This window comes from Globicephala melas, chromosome 6 (assembly GCF_963455315.2).
Source record: "Globicephala melas chromosome 6, mGloMel1.2, whole genome shotgun sequence".
Lineage (NCBI taxonomy): Eukaryota > Metazoa > Chordata > Mammalia > Artiodactyla > Delphinidae > Globicephala > Globicephala melas.
Genome location: NC_083319.1, coordinates 109,715,653 through 109,732,015, shown reverse-complemented (window position 1 = coordinate 109,732,015; position 16,363 = coordinate 109,715,653). Strand labels below are relative to the sequence as shown.

The following is a 16,363-nucleotide window of genomic DNA, read 5'->3' as shown; positions in this document are numbered from 1 at the left end:
TGAATCCATGAGGACCTCTCAGGTGAGGCCGCTTCCTTCTGCCCCACCCCACACACCCACGTGCTGATATATGTGGGAAAACAGGGCACATGAAAGAAGGAAAGAGTCGTCCTCCTGCTCTGAACCTTCCATTAGTAAAGCCTACAGTTGTAACCAGTGCGAGGAAAATGTCTACACGGTCCACCCTGAGTACCACAAAGCGAGGCAGAGGGGGTAGGTGTGGAGTTGAGAGGCGATGTCTTAATAATCGGCATAGCGGATGATTTCCAAATCTGAATTTCTTACGCTGACCTCCCTCCCAAACTTCAGACTGTCTATGTATGGATGTCACCAAGACACCTCGAACTCAGCACATCTTCATTATCCACAAGCAAACAACTGTCAAGACCTGCAAATGTTCTCTGAAAAAAAAAATGTGTCTGCAGTAAACCTCTCCCTTGGAATACGTATACATGTTTGGATACATTCTACCACCACCTCTACCAGAGTTCAGATTCTCATTATCCATTAGAACTGGTGCCTATGCTCACAACAGCATTACTCTTCATCTCTCTTTCCCATTAACACCAGAAATGACTGCCTAAAATAAGACTTCCTTCTCAAAAACTCCTAATAATTCTCTCCGCCAACAGCACAAGGTCTACATTGCTTATCTTGGTATTTGCGACCCTCCCAAAATGGCACCAATCTACCCCCCCAGCCTCATTTTTCTATGCATCCCAATAGTGCAATAAAGCTAACATTTATGGAGCAATTAGTATGAACCAGACACTAATGCAAGCACCTTTTACGTATAATCTCATTTAATCATCACATCAAATTTCTCATGTATCATTATTATTATCTTCATTTTACAGAAGAGTAAACTGAGGCAAAAAGAAGCTAAATAAGTTGCTTAAAGGCCCACAGCTAGTAAATGGTGACATCAAACTCTAAACCCAGGCAGTTTAATTCCAGAATCTATACTCCTATATACATTATATTTCTTTCTAAAAATAAATACATGTAAGAATAAATTTAACCAATGGGGCAAAGGACATATACAAACATTACTGAAAGGAATTTTAAAAGATCTAAATAAATGTTCATGGATTCGAAGACAATATTGTTAATACTACCCAAAAATACTACGGCAACACTACTCAAAGAAATCTACAGGCAATCCCTATCAAAACTCCAAGGGCTTTTTTTGCAGCAATAGAAAAACTCATTCTGAAGTTCATATGGAATCTGAAGAATCCTAAATAGTCAAAACAACCTTGAAGAAGAAGAACAAAGTTGGAGGACTCACACTTCCTGATTTCAAAATGCAACACAAAGTTACAGTAATCAAAAATGTGTGGTACTCCGATGATCCAGCAATCCCACTTCTGGGCATATATTCAAAGGAAATGAACCAACCAGAAACCAAGAAGCAAGTAAATGTGAACTGTTTGTCATACCGGCATTTCCTGATTGGATAATTTATGCTTTAGTCTTCCTCTCCCAGGAAGGCAAAGGTTGGTAAACTTAGACTCGCCCAGCAATTAATCTAATATTTTATCCCATTTGAAATGACCCAGATAGTCAATGAATTCTCTTTATTGAACTTAGTTTCAAGTTAGCAAAATCTGGAGGGACTATTTTAGACAGACATTCCCAAAACATAATTATTCCTATAGAGTTTACCTAAAAGCTCTTATCTCATTTACATTTAAGTTTCATCATATCAAGTTATTTTCCTTGCTGACAAATTTGCAACAGATATAATAAGGTCTTATTTGACCTCCAGTAAACCTAGGTACAACAGAAGTATTATACTTAACACTGATGACTCTAAAAACATGTCTATATCAATCAAACCAACAAGCTTCAGTAGCTTCAATAACAGGTATCAATTCAGTACTGAATATTTCCCAGATCACATGAACCTGAAATTCATTCTACGTCTGAGAATTCATATAAGCTTGTAATTTCTTTTAAGCAAATAAACAGAGCTCATCCACAAACCAATCTTGGCAACACCATCTAGAAGCAGAGACACCTCATATTTATAGACATGCATATATCTCTACAGACACAGAGATCTCACAGTTTTCCTGCTACAGCTTAAACGGCCTCTCTTTTCTGTCTTCACTCTCAGGGAATAAAGTTCCTGAGAGCCCAGGTAGATCATTTATATCTCAAAAGGCACAGGGAGAGAAATACCAATTCCACCTAGAAAGCCAAATTCCTCTAACAGCATAAGCAAAAACTCGTTTTACAATGTCAAAAGCTTTCCATTTGGGGCATTTTCACGGCTTTTTTTTTAGTTTCTAAATAGCCGATTCCGTTTAAACAAATAACAGGAATAGAGAATAATCCGTATCATTCACACACATGCACACGCCTCACTTGCAGAGGAACAGGAATCAGCATTCAAGTTAACGTTCGCCTCGGCTCTTAGCCTCCGTGGCCTTTCTTAATATAAAAGGCAATGGCCAGCCCACAGCTGTGGCCAATATCTCTGCAACAGCCGTAGGGGTGTCTAGGAGTTCTCTGTACTCTCTCGGCGGCCCCCATTCATCAAGGTCAGCCACTGCAAGACCCCGATACTAGTAGACGGCCACCCCAGGGTTACCCCCCGAAACTTTCAGGCCCCACGTGTTAGTGGTCGGCCCCAAAACTTTCCATTCCCCGTCCTAACTTCCCGACATCTCGGTGCTCACGGGCGTTTCCTCCGTCTCCTGGCTACTCCACCAAATGTTGGGCTGCACCCCGCAGGCCTACAAGGCGTGTACTTGCCCAGCTTTAAGACGGAAGGAAGAGCCCGGAGTCAGCGACAGAGGCATCAGTGGTTAATGCATAGGGGAGCTTACATGTCTGAGGCAGGGTCCTGGGGCCACTCCCACTGTGAACGGTGGACGGCGGGCAGAACATGGAGGCACTCTTGGCTCCCAGGGGCAGGGGGAAACCCAGTTACAGGGTGATCGATGTCAGGTGAGCTCGTCGGTTACCAGGGAAACCAGCAGAGGAGCACACCCCTTCCCTCCCATTGGATGAGGTATCATGGTGGAGACGTTCTGCTATCAAGGTTAGAACAATCACCAGCTGGAGCCGGGCAAGTACGTAGGGAGGTCAGTCATGTGAGTCAGGTGGTAGCGATTCAAAAAGAAGTAACTGTTAAACGCTAGTGGGTCCCCTGTAACACGTGCTGGGCCTGGTTGTGAGTAGAATGCAGCACACATTCAAGGCAGGAATAAGACGAACAAAGTCTGAGGACCTCATGTAAAACACGCTGACCGTAGTTGATAACACCGAATTATACAATTGAAACTAGCTAAGCAAGGAGAGCTTGAAAGTTCTTACCAAAAAAAAGATCAATATGTGAGGTGATGGCTGTGTTAATTAACTAAATGAGGAGAATCCCTTCACAAAGTAAACGTATATTCACTCACCACAATGCATACTTTAAATATCTAATTTTAGGACTTCCCTGGTGGCACAGTGGTTAAGAATCCACCTGCCAATGCAGGGGACACGGGGTCCAGCCCTGGTCTGGAAAGATCCCACATGCTGCAGAGCAACTAAGCCCGTGCTCCACAACTACGGAAGCACGCGCACCTAGAGCCCATGCTCCGCAACAAAAGAAGCCACCGCAATGAGAAGCCCACGCGCTGCAAGAAGAGTAGCCCCCGCTCGCCTCGCCGCAACTAGGGAAAGCCCGCGCACAGCAGCAACGAAGACCCAATGCAGCCAAAAATAAATTTTAAAAACGAAAAAAATAAATTAATATCTAATTTTATATGTCAATTATACCGCAATAAAAGCTGAATTTAAAAAAATAAAAAGGTTTATGGGCTCTCAGAAGAGAAATCCTTTCCCCACTTTACTAGTCAAATCCAATCAAAGCTACAAGACCCTGAAAGAAAACTGGCCCCATCAGGTTTACTGGCAGCTGAGGCACCTGCAAAGCCCTTCGGTGCTACAACATGCCGTGGGCACCAGAAAGGTCACAGTTTTCCAAGAATGAAAAAATAATGCTCACCCACAGAGCTCTGGGATTTGAAGAAATGTTGTCCATAGGAAGGAGAATCACTAAGCAACAGTTTTGGGAGCCCATCAGTCCAGTCTCTGCAGCCGTCTTCACGGTCTTGAGGACCCTGACCCCACCACCGGTCTTCATCTCCCCCAGACATGCCCCGCCCAGTGAGGACACCATGCCAGAGGGGGTTCAAGAATCATTGGTCCTGATGCGTCAGGACTTTCTGGACCACAAGGGACTAGGCGTGCTTTCAAAGAAGCGGACAGATTTCTGGAGGGTTGAATTCGAATTTATTTGTATTTTTTAAACTGAGATATAATTGACCTGTAACATATTACTTTCAGGTGTCCACATAATGATTTGATATTTGTACATATTACAAAGTGATTACCACGATAAGTCTAGTTAATATCTGTCACCACAGAGTGACTAATTTTCTTGTGATGAAAGCATTTAAGACCTACTGTCTTAGCAGCTTTCAAATATACAACACAGTATGGTTAACTATCCTGACCGTGCTGTACATCACATCCCCAGGACTTATTTATTTTATAACTGGAAGTCTGTACCTTTTTTAGCATATTTTGGGGGGCCCCCTCACCGTGCAGCATGTGGGATCCCGACCAGGGATTGAACCCGCGCCCCCTGCATTGGAAGCTTGGAGTCTTAACCACTGGACCGGCAGGGAAGTCCCCTGGAAGTCTGTACCTATTGACCCCCTTCACCATTTCACCCACAAATCCTTTTTTATTTTTCACTGTATACCAGTATCTAGCATAGTGGCTGGGACATACCAGGTACTTAATGTTTGTTGAATGAGTCACGAAAGTACCACTTCTTACTTAAAACACCCCAAGTCTATGGGGAGCGAGAGGATAGCAAACCATCCTCTAGCGTTCATTGAGCAGAGGCAAGTCTCTCTTCGACAACCAACTGAATTACCTGTCAGCCACCTCGACATTTATTTCACACGCCCCTTCTCCTGTGCCTCTTTTATAAAACCTCTCATGTTGTGGAGGAAAAGCCAAGGTTCCAGCTGAGCCTGACGTCTCTTGCAGACCTAAGAAATCCTTCACTCTCTGCCAGACCTTTTCCTAATCCTCATCCAACAGATTATCTCTGTACTCCTGTCATACACCTTGAGTTCCTTTTGCCCCATTTTTCTCCTGCTTCCCACCCATTCCTAGTCAAGCACCACCTCACTTTCTAATCCTGCCCCGTGTCTCTCAGATTCCTTGATGCAATTTTAGTGCTGCCAAGTCCCGGTGCTGGACGTCACAGGAACAGAAGAGGAAAATTCCCTACTCTGCATTGATGTATTGTGTCCCTGTCCTAGATCTGGGCGTGTGTTTGCCTGTGAACTGCTTTTCCTTCAGACGCAAACACAGAGCCCCTGGTGGGAAAAGTCCAGATCATTTGTGTTTTTTCTTGTCTACTTTTTTTTAGAAAGAAAACTTTATTCAAATGGATAAGCAAGGATTAGGGTCCGTTCTGTTGGGATTTTACTCATCTGTTTATTATGACAGAGCTGTGCTTATGCGCCGAAGATGGGATGTGCATTCTAAATGAAGAGGTGGGAATGAAAACAGCAGCAGGTGAGGCTGGCCTGATGAGCCTTGAGTCCAGGTGCCCGCCTTGTCCTCTAGGGAACTCTCCGCAGCTCTTCTCTGGCACAATGATGGGCTGAAATCTACACAGATGTGGACAATTATGGCTTGGAAACTTGAAATTTGGTTTCTGCAGCCATCTATCCCATTGTCTACACAGATGCCATTTGCGTGAGAATTTAGAACATTCAAGGATAGGAATTATGTATATAATTTATCAGTAATTTTACACTTGTTTGAGGGTGCATATTCAAAAACTTTCTCGTTGACATGTGCACACTATATTTAAAATGGATAACCAACAAGGACCTACTGTATAGCACAGGGAACTCTGCTCAATATTACGTAACAACCTAAATGAAAGAAGAATTTGAAAAAGAATAGATACATGTATATGTACAACTGAATCACTTTGCTGTACACCTGAAACTAACACAACATTGTTAATCAACTATACTGCAATATAAAATAAAAAGTTAAAACAAATTTCTCATTAAAAAAAAAAAAAGGAACATTCAAGAGTTTAGAAAACGGTTTTCTCTACCCCTGCTAGAGCCCTTTCACTCTCATAGCATTTAGAAACAGAAAGAGGGTCTCTGATGTCTTTGGTGCAGATCCTCGGGCAGGTCTGGCAGGTACACTGCCCGGCATCCCTGGCTGTTCCAGGTCCTTTCCTTCCCCGAGTCCTTCTCTTCCAAGAGCAGAGCCCGTGTAGCTCGTCCCTCTGCAGCCACGTGGCCATAAACCGATAGCAGCTGCTTTTCCCTCCCCGTGGATCAGAGCTCCTGGACTCAGGAGAGGGAACAAGAATGCCATGAAGGTGCCTTTAGCATCCACTGACACTGGTTCTCTAAGAAGAGTGCGTCTGTGAATTCAGTGGCCAAGAGTAAAGAGAGAGCTCTGTCCAGAGTTCTCTCCAACAGCCCTCGGGTGGACCTGCTTTAGAAACCAACACCCTGGCCCCAGATAAGTTCAGACGGGCGCTGGCGGATGCTGGCCTCTGGAGAGAGATACAAGCTCAGACTTCTGCCCCTCAGGGTGCTTCTCTTTCACCAAATAAATTGGATCGCACACCTGGGAGCTGAGTCCACAAAAGGCCTATTTTAAGTGTGGCTCCCCAAATTCCACAGTAAAATTCCTCCCTGGTGCTTGACTGAGGAGGTAGAGAAAAGATGAAGGAAGCGGGAGTGACTGGGGTGCTCGCCGACACGCCCTAGTTCATCCCCTGTCCTTCAAGATCGCCCATGAGGCTAAGAGGAAAGAGTCAATTCATTTGCAAGGGGGGAGGAGGAGCTTGGGGGGTGGCAAACATTTTTCCTCTTTCAACTTCAAATGTGGAGTCTATGGTGCCCAGGAAAGTGAATAGAAAAGTGCTTGTGTGTGTGTCCACTTACAGTTTGTCCACTTGTTTTTGCAAGAGTGTCCATAGCTCTCCTTGGATTTTCGGAGAGGTCCGTAGGCCAAAGTGGGTTCAGAACTGTTGCCCTGTGTCCTCCATTATTTCACATCCCCTGTCATCGGGGACAGACACCCCGAGAATAGTGGTCCAGTAGCAGAAGACAAACCCCAGCTGTTGCCAAATTCCGTGGATAAGGAAACTGGTATCCACCACATTGATTCCCTCCTGAGTGACACTATACCAGCCTCTACTCCTAAAGGAAGTGGAAATGAAGCAGCTCTCTCCACCACACCCCATCCAGGCATCATTTATTCCATTCGTGTTACCCAGTACATCACATGACAACCTCCTCTCTGCCTCATTGCCCCATCCCAGGAGGATCAGGCCCCAGGCAGGCATCCTTCCATCCTGGAGAGACTCCTTATCTACTCATTCTGGGCAAAAGAACCGTGACTAAAATGATCACTTGAGTACACCCTGTTCTTGTTTCCATTCTTAGTGGTACCTAAAGGGATTATTATAATCCAGGACTCTACAAAGGCATGGAAAGGATTGTGACCCTTGAGCTTATCTAAGCAGACACACCTCAGTAACAAACTATAGACATTGCCCAGCTCTGCAGCAGGATGTGGTTCTGATGCCAACAGGAAGATTGGTGGAAGCTTCATGCGGGAAGATGCGACGTGGGGATGTGTCTGCAACCAGACTCTTTCCACTGGTGTTTCTGCTGTTGATATTTTTCACCCTTTTCCCACCCCCAACTGTTCAGTTCTTTACATCCATGTTAACAAAATACTTGCTAAGAATTATGAGTGTTTTTTTCTCATTCTGCAACTTTTCAAAGTCCAGACATGATGTAGAGAAACTTCATCCAGTAAAGGATTCCACCAACGGTACTATCCTTCCTGTTTTGCTAATACTCTAGGATGGCATTAATTTATCATCCAGGAGAAATGCTAAACCAGGATGACAGGTGCAGACAAAGACCACCCCAGGCCGCTGGGGGCGTCAGGTGACCACATTCTTACACAGTGATCTCTTCCTCACAGCTTTTATCTGCACCACCTGCCTCACAGCGGAGGTCTCCCAGCTAAGGTAGTGAAGGGAGAAGATGCTTTGAAGCAGGAAGATAACCAGTTCCAAGTTCAAGAGCTACCTGAAAAAGAAAAATCTCCCATCACACAGAAGTCATGGACTCCATGTTCGTGCTCCTGGGTCGTAGCTTCACACACTTCCTGGCTGAGGTTTCGCTGTTCAATCTTCCCATGTTCTTTCACACGTAGACTGGGCAATGTTATAGTTAATCCTCTGATTTCTCTCCATAAATTGCATATAAATTTAAGGCATCATTCAATCATCATGGAATCAAAAAAAAAAAAAACCGAATCTCCACCAGGATTGTCAGGAACCAGGGGTACAATGAAAAACAGCCCATCGTCATCCTGTCTTCTTTCCACAGCTTCGAAACGTGGCAGCAAATCTCTGCGTGGACAGCAAGCACGGAGCCACAGGGACCGAGCTGAGGCTGGACGTCTGTGTCAAGGACGGTTCTGAGAGGACGTGGTCTCATGAACAGGTGCGTTATGGGGGGGGGGGGGGCTGAGGCAGGCGGGGGGTGGCAGTGTGGGAACAAACCTCTAGATGGGACCTGGGTGAGGCCCTGAGAGGTCACCACCCAGCTCTGCAGTCAAGGGAATCACTTCGCTTCTTTGCTTCCGTTTCTTCTCAGAACAGTCGTGATTGTTAATTGAGATCGTGTATAAAAATATGCTTTAAAGAATAGAAAGGGGGACTTCCCTGGTGACGCAGTGGTTAAGCACGCTCCCAATGCAGGGGGCCAGGGTTCGATCCCTGGTCAGGGAACTAGATCCCATATGCCGCGAAGCAACTCAGAGTTCGCACGCCACAACTAAGGAGCACACGTGCCACAACAAAGGAGCCCACCTGCCGCAACTGAGACCCAGTGCAACCAGATAAATAGATAAAATAAATACCAAAAAAAAATAAAAGGGTGGCAAAAGATAGACCATGCTTTTAAAAAGCTAATAATAACAGAAAGAGTGGTAGAGATGTTGATTGTGACCCTAGTCTTCTATTGCCTTTCCCAGAATGGTAATTTTCAAACCATGCAAAGCTTGTAGAGTGCTACGTAACTCTCCCAAGCAAATTTCATGGTTTTACTGAAAGACTCTCGGTTATTCTGTAAGTTTTTGTGACTTTCTCTAATCTTATTTTCCCCCTCTGGCTGTTTACTGAAAAGAATACTTTACATACACCTCTGGTCGTAGCAGCAGTTTGTAATCTTACACACAAAGGATCGCTTGGAGGCAATAACTCCCCAGCAGGGACTCCAGGGGAGGCTTGAAGACTATTTATTGCTTTTGCTTGAAAAGCATTTCAGAGCAATTCACTTTATTAAGTGAGGTATGATTCCTGACCCTCTTTGAAACACCCTTGAAAGGGGCTTTCCTCACACTGTGTCACCGGTAAAAGAGGAGAGACGGTGGGTAGAATTAGGTCTGCCCGTTTTTATTATTTGAATATTAAATTATAAAATATTTCAAATAGGAAACTATAAAAGAATTACGGCACACCCTGGTGTACTCATCACACGGACTGAACGAGTATCTACAGCTACTGCCATATTTTTTAGAAGAAAAAAATGTACAGATACAGTGAAAACCCCTCCGCCCCCCCCCCCCCACAAAAGGATACATCTCAAGTTCAAGATCCTATGTCGGGCTTATGCCTTGTCTCCCAGAATTGTCCACAATGCTTCTCTCATGAAAACCAAGAGTAGGCAAGCAGTCTCCAGTAAGGCATTAGTTCTCTCCTCCAGTGGTTCCTCAAGTGTCCATCTTTTTTTTTGCGGTACACGGGCCTCTTACTGTTGTGGCCTCTCCCGTTGCGGAGCACAGGCTCCGGACGCGCAGGCTCTGCGGCCATGGCTCACGGGCCCAGCCGCTCCGCGGCATGTGGGATCTTCCCGGACCGGTACACGAACCCATGTCCCCTGCATCGGCAGGCGGACTCTCAACCACTGCGCCACCAGGGAAGCTCTCAAGTGTTCATCTTGAACATCAAGTCAGTGAAGCTCCCTGTCCCCCCGCCTGGGTTCTCCACGAGTGGTTTGGGTGTGCAGACCCGGCCTGTCGGCCCCTCTCCACCCCCTCTCCACCGAGCATCCCCATCCCTCCGGCCTGCAGTACAGCGCAGAGCCGCTGATTGAGGAAAACAGCAGCAGCAGACCAAGCCCACGGCACAGCCCAGAGTCCACCCAAACAACCCCTAACCCAACACCACCCCTCCCCAGCCGGGAACCGGGCCCCTGTCCTCTTCTCCCGCAGCCTCGTGGTCTTCTAGAAGGATCATGGGCCTTCGTTCAGCCTAACCTAGATCCCGGCCAGTTTAACCTGTGAGTCCTTGTGAAATCGTTATATCTTTCGAGGCCATAGTCCCTCCCCCTTTAAAGAGGGACAATAACACCCACCTCACGGACAGGGTTATTGTGAGAATCAATATCGTCCGTGATGTCCCAGCATCTTGCACAGGTAGGAGGTGCAGAGCAAATATACTTTGTCTTCTTCCTTCTCACAACCTTCCCCGCGGATCGCTTTATACCAACCCCAAACTAGAAATCTCCCGCCATCCAAGGCAGCCGCCAAACATCAAATACTACGTCTCACTCACTCAAATATACCCTGCACGTGTGGACACGTATCAGATGGGTTTTAAAGCAGGCCCTGCAGCTCAAGGGTCACTGCGGGGTGTGGAATATCCGTGGAAGCTGACGGCCTACTCCATCCTCTGTCCCTTTCTATAAGCACCACGGGGATGTGACCAGGGCGGTGGACGGTGCCAGCCTGTTTCCCCCAAGAAGCAATTCAGACTGCAGCCTGGGAACAAAAGAGAAGGCTTCAAGGCCAGTCAGTAAGGCTGGCATCTAGGGAGGGAAAGGATATTTTTTTAAAAAGAAAAAGGAGAATGCCATAAGGAAAATCCGTATCTGTTGGGTTAAAGTTCACTCTGCCATCTCTATTCAGCCCAACCAAGAGACACACCTATCCAGCTGGCTGATACGAAGGTTGCATACCTGAACGCCTGGATCAGGTGGAACATCTCCATCCCCTGCAATGTGCTAGAATGAAATATGCTCTGGGCTGCAGATTTTGTTTGACGGCTGCACGTAAATATAAACAAAACCAGCTACACTGCATACATTTAAAAATTTTTGGTTCAGTTCCTCCCCGACCCCGCCCCACCCCAAGCTAAACTGCAAAAAGCTATGACGTGTAATTCCAGAAACAGTCGCCAGAGGGCAGCACTAGACAAGCAGACAACTATCTAAGAGGAACGAAAGATAGGTTACTGCGGCTCGTGAAAGAGATTTCCAGCCTCTAGACACTTCTGAAAACGGGGCAATGCAACAAGGTTGAAAGGAGGTTAAGTCAATCATATCTGAAATACGTATCACCGTATACTGATGTGGAGGTTCAATCATCACAAGCTGCTTCGTCTTCCGGTAGTTAACTGTTCGCTCTTTTAGATATATTACTCAATGACTTCTAAAAATTAGGACTCATTCTTCTACATTTAGATTAAAATTCCCAGAGGAGAAAAGAATATCAGGACAGGAAAGTGATAGGCACTCTTTTTGATTCAAAAGCATTCAAAGAACACGAAAGGGGCACTTATTAGAACTGGAATGATTTTTTTTTTTAATGGCAAAAATAAAACACAAATGAATAAACAAAATAGTTCTGTGGGGAGTTAAAGAGAGTCTCTGGAAGCTCCTGGTAAGAAAACGGTTTTTGTCACAGAAGAGGGGGATGATTGGGGCTTCCCTGCAGGAAGGGAGCGTGCAGTTCATTTTCCAGCCCTCTGTCGAGGCATCACCGCAGCTCCGAGAGCTGGCTCTCAGTTTCCTATGGGGACCAAGAAAGAAAAGAAGAAAAAGGCCTTCATAGGACTGTGAGGTCTGGAAAGAACACTCCCCATGTGTCGTTAGGAGTCTGATGGAAAGGCGGGGGTGGGGAGTCTTCGGTGCCAGGGGGCAGCCCTGACCTGTGCTGGGAGGAAGCCTGCAGGGGAGTCTCCGTCCTGCTGAGGATGCTGTCCTACCCAGAGCTGGACAGAGATGTGCAGAGATGGAGACGGATCAGTGCACCTGGTACAGGACAGCTGATGGATACGCAGTGTCAGCCTCAGGACCGAGGATGCCAAACCACAAGGAGAAACATGCAGTAGCTGAGACCTCTACCAACCACACGCCAATGCGATAAAATCTAACTAATTACAGAGAGAAAAATAGTTTCCATCTTCTCAGGTCAGGTAGCAACATTGAGATAATAAATTTACGTGCAGCAGCGAGACTTGTGAGCTTGTTCGTATAACACAATACAGACTCAGGCAATGTTACACACACCAAGAAGTACGACTTACATAGCAGTCCGAATCCGTTTTAAAGTGTCCCTTCAAAGAGGAAAGTGGAGAAATGAACATCAATTTACTCCAAGGCTGAGGAATTTGAGGCTGAAAAAAAATCAGGAGGTATTGTGCAGGGAACCTGAATAAAATCTGAATACTTCTTGTCAGCGAGGAGCGGCCCAAGGGTTTGCAAACCATCAAATACGTGCATGACGTCTGTCAGTTTCTGCTTTGACACGATTGCACGGGGGCACGTGGGCCTAAGGAATGAGACCCTCGGTGCCTGATTGGTTCCTCACTACCATTAGGATAAGCTGTGTGGCAGGAGACAGCATTTCAAAGACACCAGAGCGAAAAATCTTAGCTAATGGCAGGTGCAGAAGAATAAAGCCGTTTATATAATCCGAAGACGCGTTTCCCGGGACGCAGGAAAGTAAGCACCAGGTGATAATAATAATACTAATGCCTCCAACACTGAAGCCTACAAGCGGATGATCAGTCTGCACAGCTGAGAATGATTACTGCACCCTAATAACAAGCCTGGAAACAAGAACTAGAAATCACCCGAGGGTGCCCTGAGATGTAATTGTGACAGCAGATGAATAAATCAGCTGAGAGATGAATGTGCCCGTTTGCTTTCACGCAGGTATTCTTTTGGACTTGACTGATCTATTTAATAAAAAGTAAAGAAAGGAAACAGAAAGAAAGTAAAAAGTAAGAGAAGTCTGTCTACAGAGGCGTACACAAGCCTGGACTCCTGAAGTGTGCCGGTGGCCAGTCCTTGCCCTTCTGCAGGCCAGTTGTCCCCAGCTGGGTGATGATGACAGAGCCTTTCAGCTCTGGCTTCTACATGTATAAAAACCAAAAAGAGGAAAAGAGACAGAGCAGAAAATCGATAAACCCTCAAGGCCACCGGTTCCTGTGCGGGTTGCACAGCTTATAGTACCAAGGGGTTGTGATATTTAAATAACATAAAGATTTAAGCAATGACAGGTGTACAGGCCAGGAAATTTTTATTCTAATAATAGGTAACTGAGCCTAGAATTGTTGAAATTGAAAGCTCAAAAAAATTAATTATTGTTGTAATTAGACACAAACAACACAAATTCATTAGAGAACCTGAAAAGACTAATTTTTAGTTCCTCTTGACAGTTGTTATCTCAATGCCATTTCTGTTAATATAATGAGTGCCAGTTTTTACTTATTCAATAGAAATTTCATTGGACATTAATTAAATGTCATGAATTGTTCTGGGTGCTGGAAACACAAAGATGAAGAAGATGTGGTTCCTGCCATTACGGGTCTCACGGTCTAGTGAGGGATACAGAAACATAATCGGATAATTATGAGAAATAAGGTGGGGGATGGGAAGGAGGGGTTCAAAGAGAAGGCTTCTTAGCGAGTGGACACCTGAACTTAACCTTAAAGGACTGCTGAGCAGTAACTAGGTTGGCCAGTGAATGTGGGCCTTCCAACCAGAGGGGCTCCTGTGAAAAAAGTCACCGAAGGGGAAACACACACCACCTGATTAGTGCAAGGAACTACAGTTTTTTAAAACTGAGGTATAATTCACATACAGTTTTATATTAGTTTCAGTAATACAACATATTGACTCGATATTTGTATCTATTGTGAAATGATCGCCCCAGTAAGTCTAGTTAACATTCGTCACCAAACATACAGAATTTTTTTCCTGTGATGAGAACTTCTAAGATCTACTCTCTTAGCAACTTATAAATCTTTTATTGTTGATAGAACATAAACTAAAGGGAAAGGGATGCAGCTGGAAAACATGGCAAAGTCCAGATCGTGGAAAGTTCTTTATGTGTTAAAGAGTCTGAACTTCATTCTCTAAGGGTTATGTGAAAATATGGTAAGATTTCAGGTTAAGAGGTAACATGGTCATACGGGTATTTTAAACTCTAATTCGAAAAGATACATGCACCCCAATGTTCACTGCAGAAGTATTTACAATAGCCAAGACATGGAAGCAACCTAAGTGTCCATCGACAGAGGAATGGATAAACAAGATGTGGTACATATATACAATGGAACACTACTCAGCCATAAAAAAAGAATGAAATAATGCCTTTTGCAGCAACATGGATGGACCTGGAGATTATCACACTAAGTGAAGTAAGCCAGAGAAAGACAAATATCATATGATATCACTTATATGTGGAATCTAAAAAAAATGATACAAATGAACTTAGGTACAAACAGAGAGAGACCCACAGACATAGAAAATAAACTTATGGTACCAAAGGGGAAAGGCAGGGGAGGGATAAATTAGGAGTTTGGAATTAACATATACACACTACTATATATAAAATAGCTAACCAACAGGGAACTATACTCAATATTTTATAATAACCTATAAGGGAAAAGAATCTGAAAAAGAACAGATATATATGTATAAATGAATCACCATGCTTTATACCTGAAACTAACACAAAGTTGTAAATCAGCTATACTTCAATTTAACAGAAAACGATATGAAGGAACCAGAAGAGGAAGGTGGGAAAGAAAGCAATTAGAAGGTCATTTCAAGAGTCCAGACAAGAAACATTGAGAGCAAAGGTGGTGGAGACAGAGGGGAAGGGACCACTTCCTGTAATACTTAGAAGACAAAAGTGGTGAGACTTGGTGATGGAGTAGATGAAGATGATGAGGGAGACCAAGGACATAAAGACAAAGGACGCCCAGGTTGAGAAGCTAAAGATGTGACCAACTAAAACAAAACACAGGAGCAGAAACAGGTTTAGAAGGGAAGGAAGTCAATGGAACTCAGGATGTGGTGACTTTGAGATGTCCACAGGGCATGTAGGAGGGAAATCCTACACAGGGTTGGACATAACACAGATGATGAGTTATCCACGTGCCAGCGAGAGTTAAACTGAGCATGTGTGAGACCAGCCAGGGAAGGTGCAAGGACGGGATCTGAGGAACCCTGAGCTGGACCTACATTGAAGGGATAGATAGAAACGGGATATGGGCAGGACAGAGTTCTAGGATAACACAGGAGCACAGTATCTCAAAAACCAAGGGAGCGGTAGGTCCCGATTTGAAGGGAGTGATCAAAACCAGAAATAGCTGAACAGACACTTTTCCTTGAGAAATGACTCCCCTGCATAGGGTTTGAATGAATCTAAAAATGCCTCAGGGGCTTCCCTGGTGGCGCAGTGGTTGAGAGTCCGCCTGCCGATTCAGGGGACACGGGTTCGTGCTCTGGTCCGGGAAGATCCCACATGCCGCGGAGCGGCTGGGCCCGTGAGCCATGGCCGCTGGGCCTGCGCTTCCGGAGCCTGTGCTCCGCAGCGGGAGAGGCCACAACAGTGAGAGGCCCGTGTACCGCAAAAAATAAAAATAAAAAAATAAAAATAAAAAAGATAAAAATGCCTCAGTCCACAATCATATTAAAACGACAACAATGAATCTAGGGAAAGAGACCACACAATTCCTCTTCATGAATCTATTTCAAATGCCTTACCTAAAACACCTTCCTCTATTTAAAACATCCTATTTTGTCGTGTCTCCCAGGGAAACAGAATGCAATCTCTTGCCACAACTCAGACAGTAGGCTTCATGTGTTTGATTTAGATGAGTTCTTTCCGATTTTCTTCAGACCACTTAACCCAGCTTTTTCAAGTTTTCTGCAGTTTCCCCACCATTTAACTGTTTTTGTTAGCCATCCGTGGAATTTTGCCAGATTCTCTGCATTTTCTTACCCAGGTAGGACCCCAAAATTGCAGTAATCTGCAGCTTGACAGAGCCGAGTGTATTGTCTGCTTATAGCTCAGCACTGTGCTTGTTTTTACATCCACAGAGTCTCTTGACATTGAGATGTTAGAACTGGAAGAAATCCTAGGGCTGATCTAGTCCATTTTCCCACTTACTTAAGGATTTCTCGTACTGAACCCCTCAAAT

At 44.8% G+C, this 16,363-nt stretch overlaps 1 protein-coding gene across 3 annotated transcripts in view; it reads left to right on the top strand.

Moving 5' to 3' along the window:
- Window positions 1-16,363, top strand: part of GALNTL6 (polypeptide N-acetylgalactosaminyltransferase like 6) — a 1,150,777-nt gene that overhangs the window by 1,110,766 nt on the left and 23,648 nt on the right. For all 3 annotated transcript variants that reach the window (XR_009564434.1, XM_030879235.2, XM_060301350.1), the window contains one exon: window positions 8,469-8,585. Coding sequence is in view for 2 of the 3 variants with exons in the window: in XM_030879235.2 (XP_030735095.1) it covers window positions 8,469-8,585 (117 nt within the window). In the remaining variant the exon portion in view is untranslated. The remainder of the gene's footprint in view (window positions 1-8,468; window positions 8,586-16,363) is intronic.